The sequence below is a fragment of the Vidua macroura genome, chromosome 1, assembly GCF_024509145.1.
Source record: "Vidua macroura isolate BioBank_ID:100142 chromosome 1, ASM2450914v1, whole genome shotgun sequence".
NCBI classification, from domain to species: Eukaryota; Metazoa; Chordata; class Aves; order Passeriformes; family Viduidae; genus Vidua; species Vidua macroura.
Window position 1 is genome coordinate 16,640,376 of NC_071571.1, and position 21,711 is coordinate 16,662,086.

The 21,711-nt window shown below is 39.9% G+C and overlaps 1 protein-coding gene across 2 annotated transcripts in view; it reads right to left on the reverse strand.

Annotated features, from left to right (window-relative positions):
- The window catches only part of APBB1IP (amyloid beta precursor protein binding family B member 1 interacting protein), a 63,845-nt gene extending 43,284 nt beyond the window's left edge, over nt 1-20,561 (reverse strand). The window contains exons 1-5 of one of the 2 annotated variants that reach the window (XM_054000695.1): nt 20,504-20,561; nt 5,439-5,510; nt 3,322-3,409; nt 1,402-1,524; nt 1,223-1,284 (exon numbers count right to left, since the gene is read on the reverse strand). In XM_054000695.1, the coding sequence (XP_053856670.1) occupies nt 1,223-1,284; nt 1,402-1,524; nt 3,322-3,409; nt 5,439-5,510 (345 nt within the window). In that variant the 5' untranslated portion in view covers nt 20,504-20,561. Of the gene's footprint in view, nt 1-1,222; nt 1,525-3,321; nt 3,410-5,438; nt 5,511-20,503 lie in introns of both variants that reach the window. The other variant, XM_054000684.1, reaches the window with a different exon arrangement.
- Between the last annotated feature and the right edge of the window lie 1,150 nt (nt 20,562-21,711).

A 21,711-nucleotide genomic window follows, 5' to 3' on the forward strand; every position in this document is an offset into this window, starting at 1 on the left:
TCACTTTTTATGTCATCAGACATATCCAATTTTCCTATCCAGTTTTCTGTTCCTTTTGCTGAATATGTCTGCTGTATGATTCCAAACACAGGGGCAGCAGTGATGTTGAGGTGATTCATATTCAGTTCACATGGGCTTTTAAACAGCAATGAATTGACCACGGTTTTAAGCAAAACTGACTGACACTTCCCTAAAATATTTCCGTTCCCTAAATGTAAACATCTTCTCTCAATCATAATTACTGTGAACATGAATACTCAAAGAGATGTATTTGTGTATTTCATGATCTCTGATTCATTTTTGGGGGGCTGCATAACTCTTTTAATGCCTTCTCTTCTCACAGGGCTGTGACAGGACAGAATTCTCACATTATCTACCTCCCTGCAACCTCACGTCGAAAAAATACTACAAATATCACATTTTATTTCAGTTGTTAAAACAGCTCTGCAAGAAACACAAACATGGAGAAGGTTGTGGTAAGTTTGAAATTTTAGGTACAGGTAAGCCAGTTGCTCATAAATAGTTATAAGTAGTCACCTACTGGTAACTTTGGCACCTCCTAAGAGCATTTGTCCCTTATTGCAGATATTCTTCATTACTTTCTTTCAAAGGCAAGACCAAGAAGAGCAGTAATTCTGTGTTAGGACCAGGAGAAGTACTTCTTGTGCTTGTCCCTGGACCTGGTCACCTAGCAAATGTTGAGTTTTCCACACCTGAACTGCTTTTCCTACTGCAAGAAATCACTTAGGCCAGGGATGGAGCTGGGAAACATCCACAGAATTTTCTCATCAGTACAAATAGCACAGACTACAATGAACACACATCGTGACATCTTCACAAAGTGGAGATCATTGGCCATGCTTTGCACTGATGCCAAAACCAAGCTCTCTATAAGAAGATATTAACAGATCAGTGCTTCTTAAAAGAATTCAGTGATAAATTTTCTGTCACAATAAACCATTTGCAATGATTATGCCTGTATTGGGCTATCAAAATGATGATTAGAAAGATGAAGGAATGGGCAATAGGTCAAGGAACAGGCAGAAACTGCTGAGGCCACAACAGTAGAAATTTCACTCCAGAGTTCATGCAGGTTTCATCACTGCAGAACCTTTGCAAGATGCATCTACCTGGGAGATCCACCAGTGTTCCAGTGCCAAATACCACTTGCAAAATGACAAGAACTAGTGAATGTTTAAAATAAGGCTCAACCCAGACTTACCTGAGTAAGTGGCTCAGGAGGAGGTGGTGGTGGTGGTGGTGGTGGAAGTTCTGGTTCAGGGTCTGGAGGTGGAGGTGGAGGGGGCAAATCATCCCCAGACTGTCCAGTAATGGTAACATAGGGACTTACTTTAGAATAAATGTCATTATTCAAGCCTGTTGAAGGCTGAGTGACTGTACTTTGCTGGTTGCAAGAAGATGTTTTCTGGGCTTGTAAAGTTTTCTGTTCAACATCATTAAGGTCTGCTACAAGATCGGCCATTAAAGCATCCAGGTCTTTGTCCTCTAGGGCATTTAGTGATTCTTTAAAGAAAACCACAAAATGTGTCAGAGAGTGAGTGCAATGCAAAGCACTTTTTCCAGTTCAGCAGAGAATAAATTGCAGAAGGCATGGTTACAGAGTTATGGGAAAGGAAACAACATTTTACATGGGTTCAAGAAACAAATGTGCTCTCGAAACAGCCATTAATCTGGTCATACTGAAGTTCAGAGTACAAGGAACTCTACAAATACAAACTAAACAGGACAGGAAGCTTCAGTTCCAGTGATACAGTCTCAGGCCTTTATGATGTTACAAACATGGCCCTGATCCAGCAAGGTTACTGGGTACATGCTTAGTGATATGAATGCAAGAAATTCCATGAGCTCCCATTAGGCTGTAGGCAAATACATAAATGCTTAGCAAGTTCTGGAACACAACAAACCACGTAACTGAGGCCTAGATCAAGAATATCTCCATATATTATTACTATTCTACAACTCTAAAATTAAAATGAAGCAGAATCAAAGAATATTAAGAGACAAGAAACTGTATGGTGTCATCTGTAGCACAGCAGTAACTGTATGATCTGTGACATACCACAGGGGTGGTACATCACACACGCTTTTGAGGCTCCTTTAAGTAAGGAACAAACAAAAAGTCTCTGTTAAAAGCATCTTATAAACCAGATAGAAACACTGTAACTTTTTCTTTCTGGTTTCTACTCTGACAGAGTAGAAAATAAAATCCTCTACCAGAACTTCACACATAATTTATGGTTGTTTGAACTAGCCATGGTGCAAAGATATACTGTGGAGTAAACCCTGTATGATGGTGTAGCTTTCTAGAAGAGAAGGGTTCTTTAAGATTGAACAGAGTCAGTGGTTTAAATATCTTTAAAGAGTCCAGTTAAGAAATAACTAACTAACTAACTGGGAAAACCTTTAAGTGAGATTTTGAGAGGGATGAAGAGCACTGAATTAGATACTAAAAATGCTAATATAGTCCAATAAAGCATAGTCATTCATGAGACTAAGTGTGAACATGTCACTAGGTCATCTCAGTTTACTCTGCTCTCCTTGTTATGTTAATATAGTATTTAATAAGTTTTTCTTGACAATAGGAAGGTTGGCTTATGATCCTCTCTATTAACATAGAGAGGATATTAACACTTTACTGATAGAGTCTTTAAGAAGCCCAGCAGGGAACTGATCCTGGGACAAAACCAGAGGTTAACACCAGCTCAGGTTAATGCAAACAACCAGCCCTCAGTCAAAAAAACCCCAAAAACCCCCAAACCCAATCATAAACAAAATCAAAGGAAGGGTTTTTATTTCAAACTCAGATAAATCCCCTCATTTGGTTTGCCATACAGCCTCAGCAAGCAGTTGTACATGCAAAAGTGACAGTGCAAACCAAAATGAGAATAAGCACTGAAAAGTGGAAGCAGCTGAAGCTGATACTTCCACTGGACAGAAATGCTTACGCAGCTCTGACATCACACTGAGGAACTTTGTCTTTCACCAAGTTAAATCCTTACATTAAAAAGGTTACATTTCAGAAAGTTATTTGGGAGACGTCTCAAGTTTGTTTTCCTCTACACTCAGGCATTTTTAAAAGTCTGACTTTATTTAAACTGAGTAATGCCTCAAAAAATTGTTCCCTTTTGAAGTTTCCTAAATTGAGACACAAAAATATACCTCCCCCTCCAGCAAAACAGAGTTCTTTTGTTTGGTTTGGGGTTTTTCATCAAGGGTATGGAAAGATTTTCTTCTCATTTGTTGCTGTGAGGTATTTTAAGCAAGCATAAAAGGCATGAAAGAGTCCATTCAACTACTTACCATTTAAATCTTTAAAACCAACTGTAAAGCTGAATTCATTGTTGGACACTTTGGGGCATGGAGGTGGTACAGTCTCCACTCCTAAACTCTGTTAAGGTAGAAGCAAAACAAGTATCTGATTATATAATTACTATTACATACATTAACATTTGAAAATCAATTATCTGAATTTATCTAATTAAATAAATTCTTCAAGAACAGAATGGCATGCACTGGTTTCTGAGATTATGTTGGACTGGGTAGACTAACTAGGGCCAGGACAAGAGTTCAAGCACTCTCTCACAATCATGGCAAGGGTTTTGCATGCTTCTCAGTACAATGTTGATGGCAGCAACTCCTGTCAGGCAACACCTGGGCTTGGTGTGGGGAACAGCAGAGAATTGGACTGTTTCTAATCAAGACAGTGGGCAAAGCCAGACTGATTTTCAGTTTCCTTGTGATTTTCCCCTTCCCTCCTTTTGAAGGGGAGTGTAGAAAGAGTTTAGTTGTGTAGGGTGTCATTTCTTTCCAGAGTGCTTTATTTACCATTATAAATGAAACCTAGCTGTTGCTTTCTGCTATTGTTTGAAAACAAACAAACCCAAATACAACAAACAAAACCCCATGCTATTGCAATGTAAACTGCAAACCTGTGTAAATAGAGAATTCCTAGTTTGCAGCAGAAAAAGCCAATTCTGAATTTTCATTTCTTTTTCAGCCCTGTTATGCCATGTAGAGGTATCTCAGTGTGCTTCTATCATTTACACTTTAGCAACTGGTGAAAAAGTGTGAAAAACTATCTACAGTCCTGTTTTGAAAGTTAAGAGTCTGAGGGAATTAACAGATCCAGTTCAGGTAACTGAAAATCTTCAGGCTTTCAGATACCTCTGCCTCCTTCTCCCACACCATGCTGATATGAGATGTGATGCCAGAACTTTGGAGAGGAGAAGAAGCCTGTCTCAATTTCAGGAACACTCCATCCCACCCGGTACTGCACAGGGAGCACAGAGACAAGAGACTCACGCTCTTACACTCTTTGCACCACCTGCACTTGTAACACTGCCATGTCCAGTCTGAGGAGGTAAAATTTATCACAAGCAGTCTTTTGTTCTTTAGAAGGCATAATAATGAAATGAGATTACCATAAATCCCTCCATATATATATATGTATGTATGTATGTATGTATATATAAATACATAAAATAAATAAATATGCACATTTACAAAAAGCCCTAAAGAGCAGAAAGGCTACTGAGGGACAAGGTATTGTGATTTGACAGCTAATAACACCATGTGAAATCTTGGCTTTCACTCAGTTTAAACACAATTTCTACTCTGTGCCTCAGAATTATTGGTATTTATTTTGTCAAGCACTGGCTTTACTTACCAAGAAGAAAGACCCTCTCAAAACAGAGGTTGTAATCAAACTCACACATCCAAGATGACACCTTAAGTGTTTTCAATCATTCAATTTATTAAAATACAACAAATATTCCCTTTGTAGATTTTTTTTTCTAGAAATAAAAATTCTCCTTTCATCACCTTTTGCAGGAAGTATTTCATGATTAGAGCTTTAGAAAAAGGCTCATGCTGTTTTATACTCTCAAGAGTGTATTCTGCATTGGGAACAAAATCTCCATGAAATCTTGAATGCCACCCTCACTGCAGCTTAATATTTTGCCATATCTAAAGAATCCTTTAAACATATATTCAAAATGTTGCTTTCATTTCCAAAGTTCACATTTGACACTCAGGCTACATCCAATTTACCCATGTATGCTAAGCATTCATACCTGAAAATTCAGACTCAAAGTCTTCCTGTTTTCATAGAACCCTTTAATTTCTTTGGATCAAGTCCAGAGGAATTTAAATTGCTGGCCTGTTTTTTTTTTTTTCAGAAAATGTCTTTCACAAGCAGTTAGATCTCTTTAACAACCTACCCTGCACTGATATTGCCTTATTCTTTGGGCCACTTGTTTTAACTGTCAAGCTGAGAAATTTAGCTGAAGGTTTCCCACATTAATGTAACTGTATTTATTCAGAGTGGAAGTGTATGAAAAATGTAAAATAGTTCCCTTTTTTTCTCTAATACATAATAGCTATTTTTTCTAATCTTGATGGGAAAAAAAATTATTTACCTGAGTCAGCATGTCCATCTCCCCAAGTAAATTGCTGAACATTTCATCTATATCATCACAGGTTTGCTCCATCTGAAAGAAAAAGAACCACAAACAAGAAGTTCATTTCAGTTCATTTCAAAGCCAGCAATAGTCGAAACCAGAAGATACACAATGCTCTTTTATATTGTGTTCATAAATAACTTCAAAACAATTGCTCATGACTTGCAAACACCTGAATCTATACCTTAGAAGTAACTACTAACAGTTCAGAACCCTTATTCTGTATATGCTAAAACACACACTTCAGATCTATGCTCATCAGACGTTGCAACTACCTTCCTTTTATCATTTACATTTCATACAAAGTCACTTGCTAATAAACCATGGTTGTATCCTAAACATAAAAAAATGCAGCCTGTGAGAGAGAGAGAGGGAAACGATGTTTGATGTTGAGAAATTCCTGAATGTTTCATCTTGAAAGCCTTCTTTCTTTGGCTTAGAAAACTAATACTACAGGAATTTCTTGCGTGTTATCTAGTGCAAAATCAGGTTATGGTTAGGTACATGACCAACTTTTTGGCTCAATATTTCTCCATTTTTCTTTCAATTATTACTGCACTGAGAGAACTCCAGTCTTACCAAACCTCAAGAGATCTGAGGAAGCACACTGAGACAAGGAAAATGCGTACATGCTGCATGACCGTCGATGGCAGCACTTGTTGCAAGGGGGCAGTGTGAGGACAGGATCCCACACCAGTGGTGCTCAGCTATGAGGAAGACAAAGCTTCTGTAACAATCCTCTTCCTCATAAATCTGTTTCTTTGCAGGGAAAGAAGCAGTGTACAAGGGTGTCTGCCATGGAATGCTACCAGAGACAAGAACTAGAAACATTAAGAGGCCAAGCCTGCAAAGGACTGAGAACTGTGGTACCGAACACAAAAAACCAGGGTTCAAACAGGGCCAAACTTTAAACATGCAAGTAGTCCTATCAGTTCTCTGGGGGTGTGTGCACCTGGATTGGATTTTGTGACAAGGTTTGGGGAGTAGGGGGGCATGGCTGCAGTGGTGACTTCTGTAAGGAGGAAGTTCTCCCCATGTCAGAGAGCGACGGGAGCTCAAGCTGGCTCCAAGATGGACTTGGTGCTGACCAAAGCTGAGACCAAAGCTCAGGTGGCACCTCTGTGATAACACACTTAGGAAAGGGTAACAAATGCTGCAGAGCAGCTGTGAAAGAGCAGTGGGAAAATATAAGCGATATAACCTTGCGGACTCCAAGGCCAGTACTGAAGGAGGGAGAGATGTTCCAGATGCTGGAGCACAGATTCCCCTGCAGGCCATGGTGAAGCAGCTTGTTCCCCTGCAGCCCATGAAGGACTAAGCCAGAGCAGATATCCATACTGCAGCCTGTGGAGGTCCTCCTGCCACAGCAGGTGGACATGCCCTGAATGAAGATGAGGGCCACAGTGAAGCAGGCTCCTGGTGGGAACTGCAGCTCATGGAGAGGAGCCCACACAGCGCAGGTTTTCTGGTAGAACTTGTGACCCCATGAAGGATCCACACCAGAGCAGGCTGTTCCTCTAAGACTCTACCTTGTGGGAAGGATCCAGGCTGGAACCATTGTTGAAGAACTGCATCTGGGGGAAGGTCCCAGGTTGAGGAAGTTCATGAAGGACTGTCTCCCTTGGGAGGGTCCCCATGCTGGAGCAGTGTGAAGAGGAAGGAGCAGCAGAGATAAAGCATTATGAACTGACCTCAAACCCCACTCCCCATCCCCCTGTGCCACTTGAGTGGGAAGAGGTAGAAGAGTTGGGAGTGAAGCTGAACTTAGGAAGAAGGGAAGGGTGAAGATTTTATTAGTTTTCTTCTTATTTTGCATTATCCTACCATCTTAACTGACAATATATTAATTTAATTTCCCTATGTTGAGCCTGTTTTGCTCAAAGGTAGTTGGCAAGTGATCTCTCTGTTCTTACCTCACTCCATGAGCTTTCCATTGTAATTTCTCTCCCTGTTCTGCTGAGGAGGGGAAGTGATAGAGCACCTGGTAGCCAGCCAAAGGCAACCAACCACAGCACCTTACAAGATGAGGACCAGGCTGATGAAAGGAAGCAATCAACTGACCTCAGGAACAACTCTAACGACTATAAAGACTGGTAAGAAAAGAAAACCAGCAAGTTTCCTATTCTCCAGTCTTAATGCTTTTCCTTCAATAGAGCATCTTGAGTCATGTAACTATTCCATGGATAAATTATAAAGGTCACTGAACCCTAAAATCAGTATCTGTTGCTTGAGAATTGTGATGTAACTAAACAAGGCACAGGCAACAAAGAACTGAATTTTCAACTTTCACATTTCTTTCATATCCCAGAAATCAAAGAAGATTTGGGAACTGGATACTCTTAAAGACATTTTAATAGGATGTGGTTGACAGAGCTGAGGGCAACAGTAATCCAGCCATGGAGATTGCACAGCTCTGCCCAAGGAACAGACATCACACAGGACTGAGTGAGTGGAGAGTTAAAGCCATCTCATCTGCTTCCTTTCCTGCTGACAATCCACACCGGATGGCTCACTCACTCACTCTGTCTGTATCACACTTCCCATACAGAGCCTTGTACACAACGTTCTGTTTTTGTAGACCCAGCTGTATGCTGGGTGGCATATGATTACTGAATCTTAATTCATTTATGTGGATCAACAGCTGTGTAGCTTCCTATACACCTGGCACTTCGAGAATCAATTTTCATAGAAAGGCTAGATAAAATGGCACTTACTTGAACAGGCAGAGTGAAGATACATTTGTTATGTGACAAAAAATGGAGCAGCAGTTCATATTGACAAGTATCTCATCAGTGTTTAAATAATGCTGAATAATTTTATGTTTTCCTGTTTTCTGATTTAGAAGATCAAAATATCTTCTAAGGAAATCTTATCAGTTCCAGTTATTTGGTAGATTTTTTTTTTAAGCACTAGCTACATCAATTTTCAGGAAAAGATCCTCACACAAGTTTTTTTGACAAACCGAAATCTTCCTTTACTATATTTTTACAGAATAGAAATAAAAAATGGCAAAAAAAATTACTTGAGTTGTAACCAGTTGCAACTTCTTATCATGAGGAATAGTCAGAACTGTCAAAAAGGAAAAAATCAAACCTAAGGACCCTCCTCAGTAATTAACAACAACAACAAAAAGATAAAGTCATGCTGTCATCAAGCCACTGCCTGTACTGGTATTTTATTTTCTCTTGAATTATTACTGACTTGATGTAGGAAGACAAAATTGTTATCATAATCAACAAATATGCTGAAATTTTTTTTATGTTAAAACACACTGAATGATCTCTTAAATTGGTATAAGAACTCTACATATTCATCAAAGATCTCGCCAAGAGCTAGAAAAACTTAAGACAGTAATATGAGTCCCCATAACATGGAATTGCAAAAGACTGTCCATCCACTCTTCTTCTCTTTGACTTCACTTATATCCATTTCTTTTATTTGATTGACACAATAGAAATAAACAGATTAAAAAAACTTGCAGATTTGGAAATTATCCTGTTGGATGTTGCTGCATTTTGGATCAGCAATTTTTTCTGAATTTTACAAATAGCCTCAAACTTATTCAAACCAGAAATTCAAGGTGAAATGTGTAGGTGTACGAGCTATTATTAACAAAACAAAGGAAAAGAATTAGTGAAGTGCTCAGAAGAATATTGAGTTTCATACCCAGTCCTACTCTACTGTAACTTTTCCATCAGGTTTTTCTCTATTTTGTACTAATACTAAGAACTATTAAAATCACTACTGACTACAGTAAACCGAACACAAAAAATCCGAAACCAAACGTAACAGTACTTTAACAATAAGTTGCCCAGACTATGCATAATATTTTAAGCAGAGAAAAAAACAGAGTTACAGAGCCATGTCATGTAGTTAAGAAAGAGAAAAGAGAAGGAAGAGAAAAAAAAAAAAAAACAGAATTGAAATAAAATGAGGAAATTGCACTTGTCACAAATAAACAAGCTGAGAAGGGCTCGTGGGAAGCCATACATGTGAAATGTAACGTATTTTTTAAGTGACTGATTTTCAAACTGATGCCTTCTGGACAGTAGTATAATTTAAAGTACTCCTTGTTTTTTATTTCCCCCCTTTTCACATTCTCAAATCTTCACTAAGGTCTCATAAAAAACTTTTAAAAAATTTATTTTATTTAATACTCCTACTTTTTTCATACTGTATATCTAAGAGATTGGGACATTTTCTCATCAACTTCCTATTCTAACCACCAATGAGTCTCACTTTTAGTTTATGTAATACATAAATATTGACTCATTAATTCACCCCACTATTTAACTGAAGTCCTGCAGGACCACTGGATCTATTAATTTTTTTTACCTTCCCAATTTAGATAGAAAATTGAACTGTTTGATAGAATCTTTAACACTCCACAGGAAGATAAAAACAGTGGTACAAAATTCACCCCGCTTAAAAAACAAACAAACAAACAAAAAACCACAAACAAAAAACAAACAAACTAAAACCAAAACAAAAAACCCCCACCTATTTAAAAATACAATGAAATCTGAAAAAGTGACCATACAGTGTACATAAAAAAAACCCAGATATGGTACTATACCAAGCAGAGTTTGAACTGTTAGTATTTTAGTATCTGATAGTTCTGAGAAATACTCAAAGCTAGTTCCTGTTTGTTACCTTGTTCTTTTGAGAGTTTTAAAGTTCTTTTAAAAGTTTTTATGCCTTCTGATATTTACATATTTTAACTGAGTTTTCTCACACATGTTTATGTAAACCATGATTGTTTCACATTCTTTTTTATAAGTGGAGAGAATTGTTAGTTTGACTAGTGTGGTTGGAGAGGTGGCAGTTTCACCCTTCAATCCACTGTCATTTTTATTATTGTATATATAGTGGAGTTAGAAAATAAAGTTTGCTTTTTGCGTTCTTTTTCTTTCCTTTTACATCTAGCTTGCTTCTGTGAGTTATTTTGTGTCACAGTATGACACCTGTTCACAGGAAGAGGGGTCTAAGTCACACAGTAAAAAGGCTTCTGCAGTGGAGAAGTTAGAAAACAAGCTCAAAGCCCTTGTGAAACACTGAACAGGAAACACCAACGATATTATCATCTCTGCAACTCAGTCTCAGTAGAGGTGCTGCAATTTAACCAAAGGGCTACAACAAAAAAGGAATGAGAAACAACATGATGTCAGAAGATAAAGACTTACAGTGGATTCATGCTATGAACAGTATCAGGAACCAGCCCACTTAGTGATCTGGCTAACAGTTACAGACACATTCATTACAGTCAAAGTATTGTTGCTATTCTTAAACTGCTACATACATAAATAGCAGAGATAAAAATACATGAAGTATATTTTGACAAGTCACACAGCAACATGAAAAGCACACCTTCAGGTCCTGGTCTCTGCACTAGACTGTGTAAGTAAGTGTCAGAGTACCAGGAGCACCAAAATGAACACTGTTTGACTACCCAGGTGACCACTAACAGCACTGCAACCTCCTGCTATTGTTTAATGCTTAAATGCTTTCTGGAGTGGAATGAAGAAATCTGTAATATTTTAGAGAGACATAGCAGTAGCCTGAGGAGTAAATCACTCAAACCAGAGATTCACCCTTGTGTATTGCAGACTACACAAAGCAGATCATCCCACAGCAAAGACAGAAGACGGAAGAAAACTAGGGAAGCATGACGAAAGTGACAGAATCCCACCATAAAGTGAAAAGCTGGGAAGAGAGCAACTGATTGTCACAGAAAACAGATGTGAAACTAGTGTGATTTAAAAAATGCACCAAAACCTAGGGGAAAGTTACTGAGGCACCATTTCATCCTGACTTACAACACAAATTCAATGGAATAGTAAATGAAAGTCTAAATAACTGTTCCAGGGAAACATGCACGGTGTATCTGTGAAACTCATCAAAACTGGTGAGTAAGCAAGCTGAGGAGGTGATTTTCTCTACATGCAGTTGTAGCTAGAAGTGCTAGTATAGCAGAGAGCTTCAGACAAGGATGATGAACCTCATGTCTTAAGACCTAAAATAAAGATTCCATCTATTTGGAACCAGAGTAAAGTTTTCATGATAGACAGGTTACACCACACCTTCCAGCACAAGATTTCTTGCCTCTTTCTGAAGTACACGATGCTAGCCACTGCTGGGGATATCCTTCTGGCCAGATAGACTGCAGGTCTGAAATAGATCTAACTAAGTTCCTTACAGTGATTTTACAGTTAGATGTCAAGGAAAATCACATACTACACATGTCTCTCATATACCTAAGTGAAGCAGGATGAAAGTTCTTTAACCAGCTATTTCATTACATCTAGTAAAAAATCCTTAACAGACATTTAGGCCCATTTTTATGAAGTAAAGTACAAGTGAACATCTGTCTCTGCAGACTTCAGCCTAGAGGAATGTAATCCAATTAGTTACTAATTCTAGTAGCTACTAAGAATGGAAATTGAAGTTTTGGACTAATATGACAGAAATGGTTGCTGACCCCAAGGTTTCAAAATCACAATCAGATTTGGTAATAAGCATGTTGACTTTCCTCTTTCTTACCTACATGACATGGCTCTGTAACTCTCTTCTGCTTTAAAGCTAGCTCATATTTTGAAAAGACTTGATCAAAAGCAATTATACTGCTTCCAGCACTGTACTTACCTAGCATTGATAAGCACAGTATTTTCCAATAAAAGGCTTGCACATGCTGATAATTCTGAAAGCAGTTTTTTACTAATATTCACTATTCTTCTGGGAAATGTGGTGTGCCAATAACTGTAGGCTTATCTGCAGCTGAAGTTACACTGCATACTTATCTCAGGGATGATGTGACATGCTATAACTCCATTCATGAGGGAATAAAAGTGACCCACTAAAACACTAGTAGCTTCAGGAAGACTGTACAACTGCAAAGTATCCTTATTAGTTAATAAACAAATGATATCTGGCTTTGGATTAAAATTAAAGTGGTAGACAAATACAATCATGAGAGAATCTGCTCTAATGTTAACATGGAGTACTAGAGCTCATATTCTCTAGCTCATATTCTCATTCTAGAGTCACCAACCCAGAGGTAAACACAAGCATTGTTAGATAAAAGCACCCCAAGCTCACAGATCCTACTCATGTTTCACATAAATTTTAACTATGCCATTTATACAATTAAACCTCTTGAAAGCTTGTTCACTTTTTTGCCATTTTGGAAATACACAGTTATATCACATGTTTTACAGGAACAAACCTGCAGTGAGGACTGATTTTGGAAAAAGTCTTTATTAGTCCAAAAGTCACAGATTTTATAGACCTGAAAACTACACTGTTTCACTTAAATGATGACAGAAGTTGTATTTGACACTTGTTTTGCCAAGAGGATAATAATAATTTAAACACTACAGGAACTCCTATGCCATCTTTTTCAGTGATATTTGAGCACTCCATTTTCAGAGAGAGTGACAGTGGGAGTGAGGAGGGTGGGGAGAGACAGACAAGACAGACATTTAATATATTTGTAAAGCACCATAGGCTGTTGAGTGTGAGGCCATCCTCCAGATGCTGCTACCTCAGCATCCATCACTTCTGTGATGGATCCACCACCATCCCCAGCCCTCCCCTCTCCCCCGCCATGCACTGCCCCAAACATATATTTTTTCTTTAACACCCTTGCCAAGAGTGGTGTCTGGGAGAAGCAGCTGTGGGTCCTGTTCTGAGGCTGAGGCAGGATGGCAAGATTACTGAATGGTCACTGAGGCTCATTTAAGTGAAGCTGAAAGGAACAAGGGACTATCTAAAAGCTTACTCACAGTATGTCAGGAAGAAGTTACTCAAGGCCAGAGGAGGGGGTTAGCAAGGGGCTCTTGTTCTGCAAGAGGACAGGAAGAACATTTAACCTATGGCTGAGGTAAAGGCATGTAGAGGGATATGGCAGGAATATGTAGGCTGGGTGTGAGACTCCTCACTAAGATCCTCTCCCCAGTAACTTTCAGGCACACACACAGTCTGGATTCTGGGCTCCAGAAAATGTAATCCAAATATACTCAAGCAGCTGGGGAACTGTGAGTTAAAAGCACCTTATGAAAGGTGGGAAAAAAAAAAAAAACAACCCAGTGTAAAGCACATATTTTGTGCTTTAGGAGAAAGCTTGGGAGCAATTTCTATGTACCAGAACTGCACTTTGTACCTCCCTGTCAGCTCCCAAAGGGGATTGTTTCTATGGAAATCAAAACAGTGCCACTTCTATTTGTTTTTATACAGTATCCTCACATCAGTCATTGTGCTTCAGTCTGGTTTGTGGGAAAATAACATTATAGAAATACAGCTACAGTTTCAGCCATCTTCTTTTTCTTTCATCACAAAATTATTTACTGCGGAACGGTCCAGTCTGGAGACCTTCTCCTCATGAGCCATATAAGCAAAGCAGGGCAAACTGCACAGAATAAAATGGTAGAAGACATATTTCCAGCCCTATGCCTTCACACAGACTGGTAAAAGAAACAATTCCCTATTTCTGTGCCACATTAATGGCACGCAGGAAAAATATTTTCAATCTGCCAACATATCTTCTCCTGGAAAAGGCAGAAAGCTGGGTGGAAATGTGTCCCCTGGGCTCATGAACCACCAGCTTACCCAGGCTCATCCGTTTTGAGTTGATAATGTGTCTACTTCAGCTCTGCTCAGGTATAAACAACTGGAGACATACAAGTTATCAGAACTCAGTATCAGAACCTCAGTTTTAGGTTCCCCCATTCCCTGCCATGATGGCAGTGCAGAATAGGAAAAGAGTAATGTAACCCTGAGTAACATAAATTTATAGTTTCCACATTCCTTCCCATAATCTGTAGCTTGTTGATGTTGGTGCAATGTTTTTCTTCCTGTTTTTTTTTTTTCCTGTTACCCAACACTGCTGTCCAGAATTTAGATGACAACAAGAGACTGTCTTGTACTTTAAACAACAGTCAGCAAAATAAAATAATTAAATTTTGGTGTTTAGCTTCACAGTCTATGAAGTAGGCTGATCCCACATTAATAGATTGTCTAACAAGCAGAAAAGACTAGACAAGGAAGCCCACAGATGAGAGAGGAAGGCATACAGGTATGTAAAAGGAGGGAAAAATCCTTCCCCTCCTCAATTACCTATAGAATCAAGAAATGTTAAAAGTGTGGAATAGTGAAAATAATAGCATAAACTTAGGAAGAAGAAAAAAGGAAAGAAAAGTTACAGTACCAAATTTGAGTGCAGGAGCTGCTACATTGGATAGTCAACAGCTCAGCTTTTCCAACACTTGCTCCCACAGTGAGCCACTAGGTAAGTACAAGATATGTTACAAAGGCCCATGACACAACTGTCTCCCCATACAAATAACTTATTCCTGTGACCTATCATTGGCAAAAGCTCTAAGTCACCATCTCCTTTCTTATAATTACATGTTCCTACTACTGCCAGAAATGCTTAAAGGATGGCACACATTGTATGGGAAAGGAACATTGGAAAAGGAAAAGACACTAACACAAAATGCTCTTACAGTAAGAGTAAAGCAAATGGATTAATCTGTAAAAATTTTATGGAATCCATCTCTTTGTTTCACACACAGCTCATATATTAAAATCAAATAAAGCAAGTAATACTTTAACAAGGATTTATAGATATTTCACCAAAGTACCATGCTCAGTAACATAGTGAGTAGAAGAAAAATTAAATGAATTTTTTTTTACAAATCTCAGTTTTACTACTGACTGAAGTATCAGGTACAATTCCAAGGCCCACTGTTAACTCTTCACCTAGCAAATTTGCTTCTTTCAGTCTATAAAATGCAGTGATTACATGCAGCTTTGAGCAGTAGGTTTCAGATGAACATCTGTAAGGAAAAGTGGAAGCCTGGAGTCACCACAGAGAGGATGTTGTATTGGTAGGGCGACCCTGTGACATTTCCATTCTTCCATTTCTCTAAGGTTTTCCATGAGAAGGAAATGTCACTGCCTCCCTCTCTTTTTTCCCTCAGAAGTGGAGGAGGGATGGAACAATGCTGATTGGGTCACAACAACTCCATCATGACACAGGGGAGACAAAAGAGGCCTATCTAATGACAGATATGAAAGGTTTTGATGGATCTCATGTAAGAACATAGCCCCCATGGGATAGAACTGCAGTTAAGTTTATGATGGATTCCTTCCTAGATCTGACATCCAAAACCACTGGCTCATTAGTATTTGCTGTCTCAAACATCAGGTCTGTCACCTTCCCCTCAGTCATGGGCATATGGTCCCCAAAGTACAAAACTAAGCTGTAACCACAACAAGTGTTTGTGAATGTTATCTGTGTTCATGTTTTTGGCACATATTCTTGCTTGGTCAAGGCTATCTCAGGTACTTATATCTTCCAAGGCACGTGTACAGCAGTTATTTCAAATACACTATTTCATCAAAAAGCAGAGAGAACAGTAATGTATATTTTACCGAGAGAGTATTTTTGTGTGTGTTTTTGTTTCAGTTTTTTTTAAATTTGCAATCAGACAGAAAAACTACATCACCTTTCAAAAATATTTTTTGGGCTGATAATCCTTCTTATTTATGTGCTTCAGTGAAATCCCCATAGTAAGTGAAGGAATGGGGCCTTCCAGTACTGTTAGAAAACACTAGAAAAATCTTCAAAAGTACATCAAAATCTTGCTCTGATGCAGAAGTAAAGTAATCATGTGTCTGCAGTGTTGGTTACCTGAAGATGCAGTAAGAGTACCAAATTGGATCAATTAAGGCCACCAAGAAGCAACCAAGGAGCACATTTTCATTGCTGCCAACATGGACTTGATGCCAGCAGTTTAAATGACCATTCTGCTGAGCTTCTTAACTTTCATGGTGAGTTTCTTTTGGGGCAGACACATAATTTTTCCTAAAACTGGGGACTCCAATGGTAATTTGCCATTTTTATCAGTAAAAGCATCCAGTGAGTGCCTGTGTGATTGATTTTGGCTCCTAGTGATTCTCTCAGTGCTTGATGGACCAGCAGTGCTGCTAAAGGCAGATTTGCTCCCCTTCTATCCTCACTCTCCCTGACAAGTGTAGGTACAATGGTAAGATTTTCACCAAAATATTTGCTTTATCAGTTGGATTGTCTGAGGACAACTGAGGACTTTCCGTTGGTAGTGACATCAACCATGCAGAGTCTGCTCATCACTGATAGCAGACCCAGAGAGTTTTATCCTTTAATACTGATGTCACATGGCACACTTTTACATCCGCTGCTTTAGATGACAAGCAAATACAGAGTGAAAGTAAAAATGCAAATGCACTGAGATATATCCAGTGCAAAACTTCTATCAGATGTGATTTTGTTTGCATTTCTAAACAGAGCAGCAGAAAAAAATTTCTTTTGTATATACACTGAACGTTGTTGTTCTTCTAGGATTCATAATGTATCTACTCCCTAAAATACTCCTAATACTTCTGATAGCTTTAGCCCTTATTCATTTGAGCCTAAATTCATAGCATGCTGAATCAATGTTGAACAAGAAGAAACATAGCTGTGTGCAGGCTGGCGTAGCTCCTGACAGCAAAAAAATACGAGAGCAATTAGCCAGCCACAAATCTAAAAGGTCACTTCATTGGAAGAAAGTCTTTGAAACTAATGACAGGCCTAAAATTTTTGAACTATCATTACCAAACTAGTTTGTGAATTCCCACAGTAAAATTTTACATCAAGTTAAAGTCACCTGTGCTTCATTTTCATTCAAAACCCAGAAGCAAAACAGTAAATTGAAACTGAGGGGTGTGAGGAAAACGACCTCATATATGCTGCTGTAGTTGCTCAAAAGTCTCCTACAGAAACTTAAGCAGAACACAGCACCCAGTTTCTTTCACAGTACAACATGCATCTTCTACACTGGTAGCTCTACTGGTAATATCTAGAGTAGCTATGGATTAATAGGCTGGACAATAAGGAAATGCCCCAAATGCCTGTTTTTCCAAGAGCCATGGAACACTCCTAATCATGGAAAGACATATGGTAGCATTTCTATGATATCTGCATCTGACATGGTTGTCCCAAGCTCGTTTTAGACAACGAAGGGAAAGGAAGACAATTTTATAGAGCATGATTCATGGCTGCTGCCTAAAACTGGGCCACAAAGCAAGGTTTAGCAGTGTCTATCTCTCTGTGTAAGAGGTTGTAAAGGTGACTCAGAACCTCATGTGACTTAAATGCTCATGTCTACAGCTGGATGAAGAGAGTCCTGCTTCTAAAACCTAAGAAGTGCTTTGGAAGGTTTGCATGGATGCACATTACCATTGTTACTAGAGACCTTCCAAAGGAAGGCTAAACCTTCCATATTGCTGCAGGCAAATAAGAGATCTTGTTTTCACTTCAACTCCAGATCAGCACCTGACCATGGGAAGCCTTCATCAGGACAGGTCAGACCAACCTGCAACAAAACAGTCAAGATATACTGCAACCAAAGATGGAAAAAATAGTCTTTGAGAAAGAAAAATCCATGTCGTTTGCAAAGAAAGCAGGAAAAAATAAGGGCCTTGATATCTTAATGATATGCAGGAAAATGAAATTCAGCTACATTCCTGTAAAGCAACCTCTGAAAAAAAGAATGCTTTTAAGAAAATCCATGTTCCCAGATCATCTTATCAATGGTCAGATATTCGTGAACTGCAAGAAAGACATTCTCTCTTGAACAAGGCTACCCTTCTCTCATCTGCAGCAGTACTGCAGGCTGGTAGTTTTCTCACACATTTTGCAGGGCTAAAGACATGCAATAGCTGATCCCTCTACCCAGAGGCTGCTCAGGTCCTAGCTTTCTCTTCATCACTTAGGGCAGAGCAAGAGAAGGAAAGCTTTCTACCTCTTCCTCCTCTTACTGCTTTAAGACATTTCTTCTACCAGGAAAGATGAAACACAGCAAAAGCAAAATCTTAGTGGGTCGGGTAAATCTTTTTACCTGTAAGAAATCTTGGGGCTCAGTACTGAGTTAAATTGTTACAATATCCAACAGGCCCATCTGTTCATACCGTTGCCTCTTTTGTGCAAATTGTTACCCTACCAAACGTGTTAGTTTCTTAATAAATTACAAAAAAATATCAAGGTTACAACTGATTTACAGGTACATGAGTTATGGTGTGTGATCTACTAGACACTGCCCAAATATAGTGACTTTTGATTTATAAAAAAATCAATCTTTGCTGTAATAAACACACTTGATAATGAAATAAACCAGCACTTCAAAAGCATCATACCCTACTTGAAGATACTGATACTGATAATCTGACACTGATTACTGATACTGATAATCACAAATTCCAGCATGAACAATCAAAACACAATTTATTCAATAATTACATTAAACATCAGTTATTTTGCCTCCAAACACCAGAATAGTCTGTAATACCCACAGGAAGTATTTTAAAAAGAAAGAGAAGACACAGGGAATGATTAAATGTTCCTTTCAGAGATAGTACATTTTTCCAGTTGTGTTCCCAGATGGATCAGAATTTTCTGAGACTAAAAGCAAAGACCACTCAGTTATTTGTAATACTCCAGTGATTCAACCTCACAAAGATATTTGTATGCCATATTTCAAACCAAATTATCTCAATTTTTAAGCAATGCTTGCACAAAGCATTAAGTACAATTATATGTAATAGTCTCCTTAGAAAGCTCACAGGGGAATACAGAACCAAAGAGGTTCAGCAAAAAGTTAAACATTCTGTTTTAGACATCAAGTTTTAACTGAAAGTCATACTCTTTAAAAAGTTACCAGAAAAAAATAAATACTGTAGATTTAGTGGAGACAAATGATTAGGAGAGCACACAGGTGGAGCAGGTCACTAGTATAGCTCCCTGGAGCACCGGGGCTCACCTATTTGTCTCTAATGACACAGATGGACTATATCCAACTACATTTACATCACTGTTGTGCAGCAGCAGGGTAATCGATTAACGGTAAAATCAACACATTTCATGCGTGAAATAAGATGGATGCAGGTTTGGAAGAGATGAGAAAACACACATGTCATGTACTTCATAAAGAGGAACTAGAACCAAAGAGGAAAAATTACTGCCAAAGTTCTGCAAACCGGAATTCTGAGAGGGAGAGACAAACTGGAGCCAAATTATTCACAGAATCAGAGTGATCTCGGGTAGGAAGTGAAAAGTGAAAAAGTCAAAAAGTTAAGCTGCTAGTTTGGTGGAACCCTGCTTATTTTGTTTGTAGGCTGTATTCCTGCAACAAATTTTTTTAATGGCAGTTAATACAGGCTGGATCATATGCTGCCTAAAACACACTACCGGATACCTCTTCCCAGTGTGATAATGAATGGATTTAATAACTTCTCTTTTTGGTGCACGAGGGATTGAAAACCCGAACTTGTGGAGATTGCATTTCAGTTACTTCTCCGTGGTATTCAGCTGAGGGTATCATGCGGGATGGACGCTCTCTCAATCAGGAGACACTTTATAGAGTTTTTCCCTACACCACGTGGCAACAGACCACCAGCAGAGAGATGCAAACTGTGATCCTTGGAAGTCTGTACTGCCTGTTTGGCCACAACCCCACCACCTTCTACATGCTCACTTTAAGACTGATTAGCGCGTTCACACGGTGTATTCTCTGTCCGCTTGGTCCGCAGCTTTCTCCCGCCTGCCTTCCCTTTCCTAACGCTGACCCTGAAGCCGGGCACTGCGCGTCGCTCGGGATCCCCGCCAGCCTCAGGGACGCTTTGGCAGCCCTGCCTTGCAATGATCAACCCCCTGCTCACTTCCCTCAGGAAGTGGGCACAGGGAAGGTCTGACCCAGCTTAAACCCGCCGAGGGGAACAACCGGCACCGGGACCCAGCACCGCGCCGCGAAACCGCGCGGTCCCGCGTCAGCGCCCCGAGCCACGCGTGCCGCCGGGAGGTCCCTGTCCCGCGGGGAGCCTGGAGCGCGGGGCTGCGTCCCCCCTGCGGGCTCCCACCGCGCTGCCCACAGCGGGGTTTGCCGCACCTCCCTCCCCGCTGGCGCCGGGAGCCCTCGGGGGTCCGGCCGCTCCCTCCCTGCCCGCTTTACCTTGGCGGGCGGGCTGGCGGCGGCTCCGCAGGCTGCGAGGAGGCGCGGGATGGCTCTGCGGGACCCGGGATGGCTCTGCGGGACCCGACCCGGCCCGGCTCGGCTCGGCGCTGCCCGAGGGAAGTGGGGCCGCCCCGCCGTGCTCGCAGCGCCGCCCTCCGCCCCCGGGCAGCACGGAGGCGGCGGCCGCTGCCCTGCCCGCATGCCCCGGGCAAACCCCGGCCGGAGCGAGCAGCCCAGCCCAGCCCCGCCCCTGCGCTCCCCTCCCGCGGCCGCTCCTGGCCGCCCCAGCCGGGCGCTCTCGGCTGGACAGCGCTGTCAGGCGCTCTCAGGTTTTCAGACAGAATTGTCTTTCTTTTCCCGCTCCCTTTAGTGACTCTACATCATCTATAACGTGCAAGGTAGCGAACTACTTTCGTGGCACTTTTTTGCCACTTCGTGCCTTTGGAAAAGGCTGCCTTAAAGGGTACTTAGATTTTAGACGGAGCAGGAATGATTTTATAATACGTTATATTCCATAAAAAGTTGGGGAGGAAAACATAATTGAGACGTTTCCATCTGAAGTTAAAAAAGCAAGTGTCAGAAAATTCAGTATGGCCTTGAGAGCATTCATGTCACCAAGTTTAAAAGATTTTGAATACTGTAAGCCATGTGAAACTAGAACTCTCTCTTGATTTAAAATCCTGGTTTTGGTACCTATAACTTTGCCAAAACAATGCTTTTAGCTGATTTTTTCTTCTATATCAAAAGCACTGGCAGAAAAGTGTAATGAAAAAAGGTGAAGATGTCACCATCGCCTCCTTCTGTTACTTCAGTTTAGAGAGTCACCAGGTAGTTCAGCTTAGTCTTGTGTTTATTGGCAATTTGTATTAAAATTCCAGATTTTGCTCCAAAGCAGCCAAGAAATTCGGCGTTTTGTTTCTCAAACACTGCTGAGATAAAATAATTATAGCAGAAGGATGGTAAAATTTTAAACTACCACCATGTTTTGCACAGCAAATATATTTCAGTCCTTTAAGGGGTAATTGCTTTGAAAAATTCCAGCTGAGACAGTTCCGCCATATTTAAGAATGCATTTAGGAAATAGTGCATTGTTCTGCTCATGTTACTTAACAAAACCCAAATTATTTCACTGACAAGCTGGCTAAAATTTACCAGAGTCTTTAGTGAGGTCAGAGCTTCATTTTTGGCCAGGCACATGAAAATAC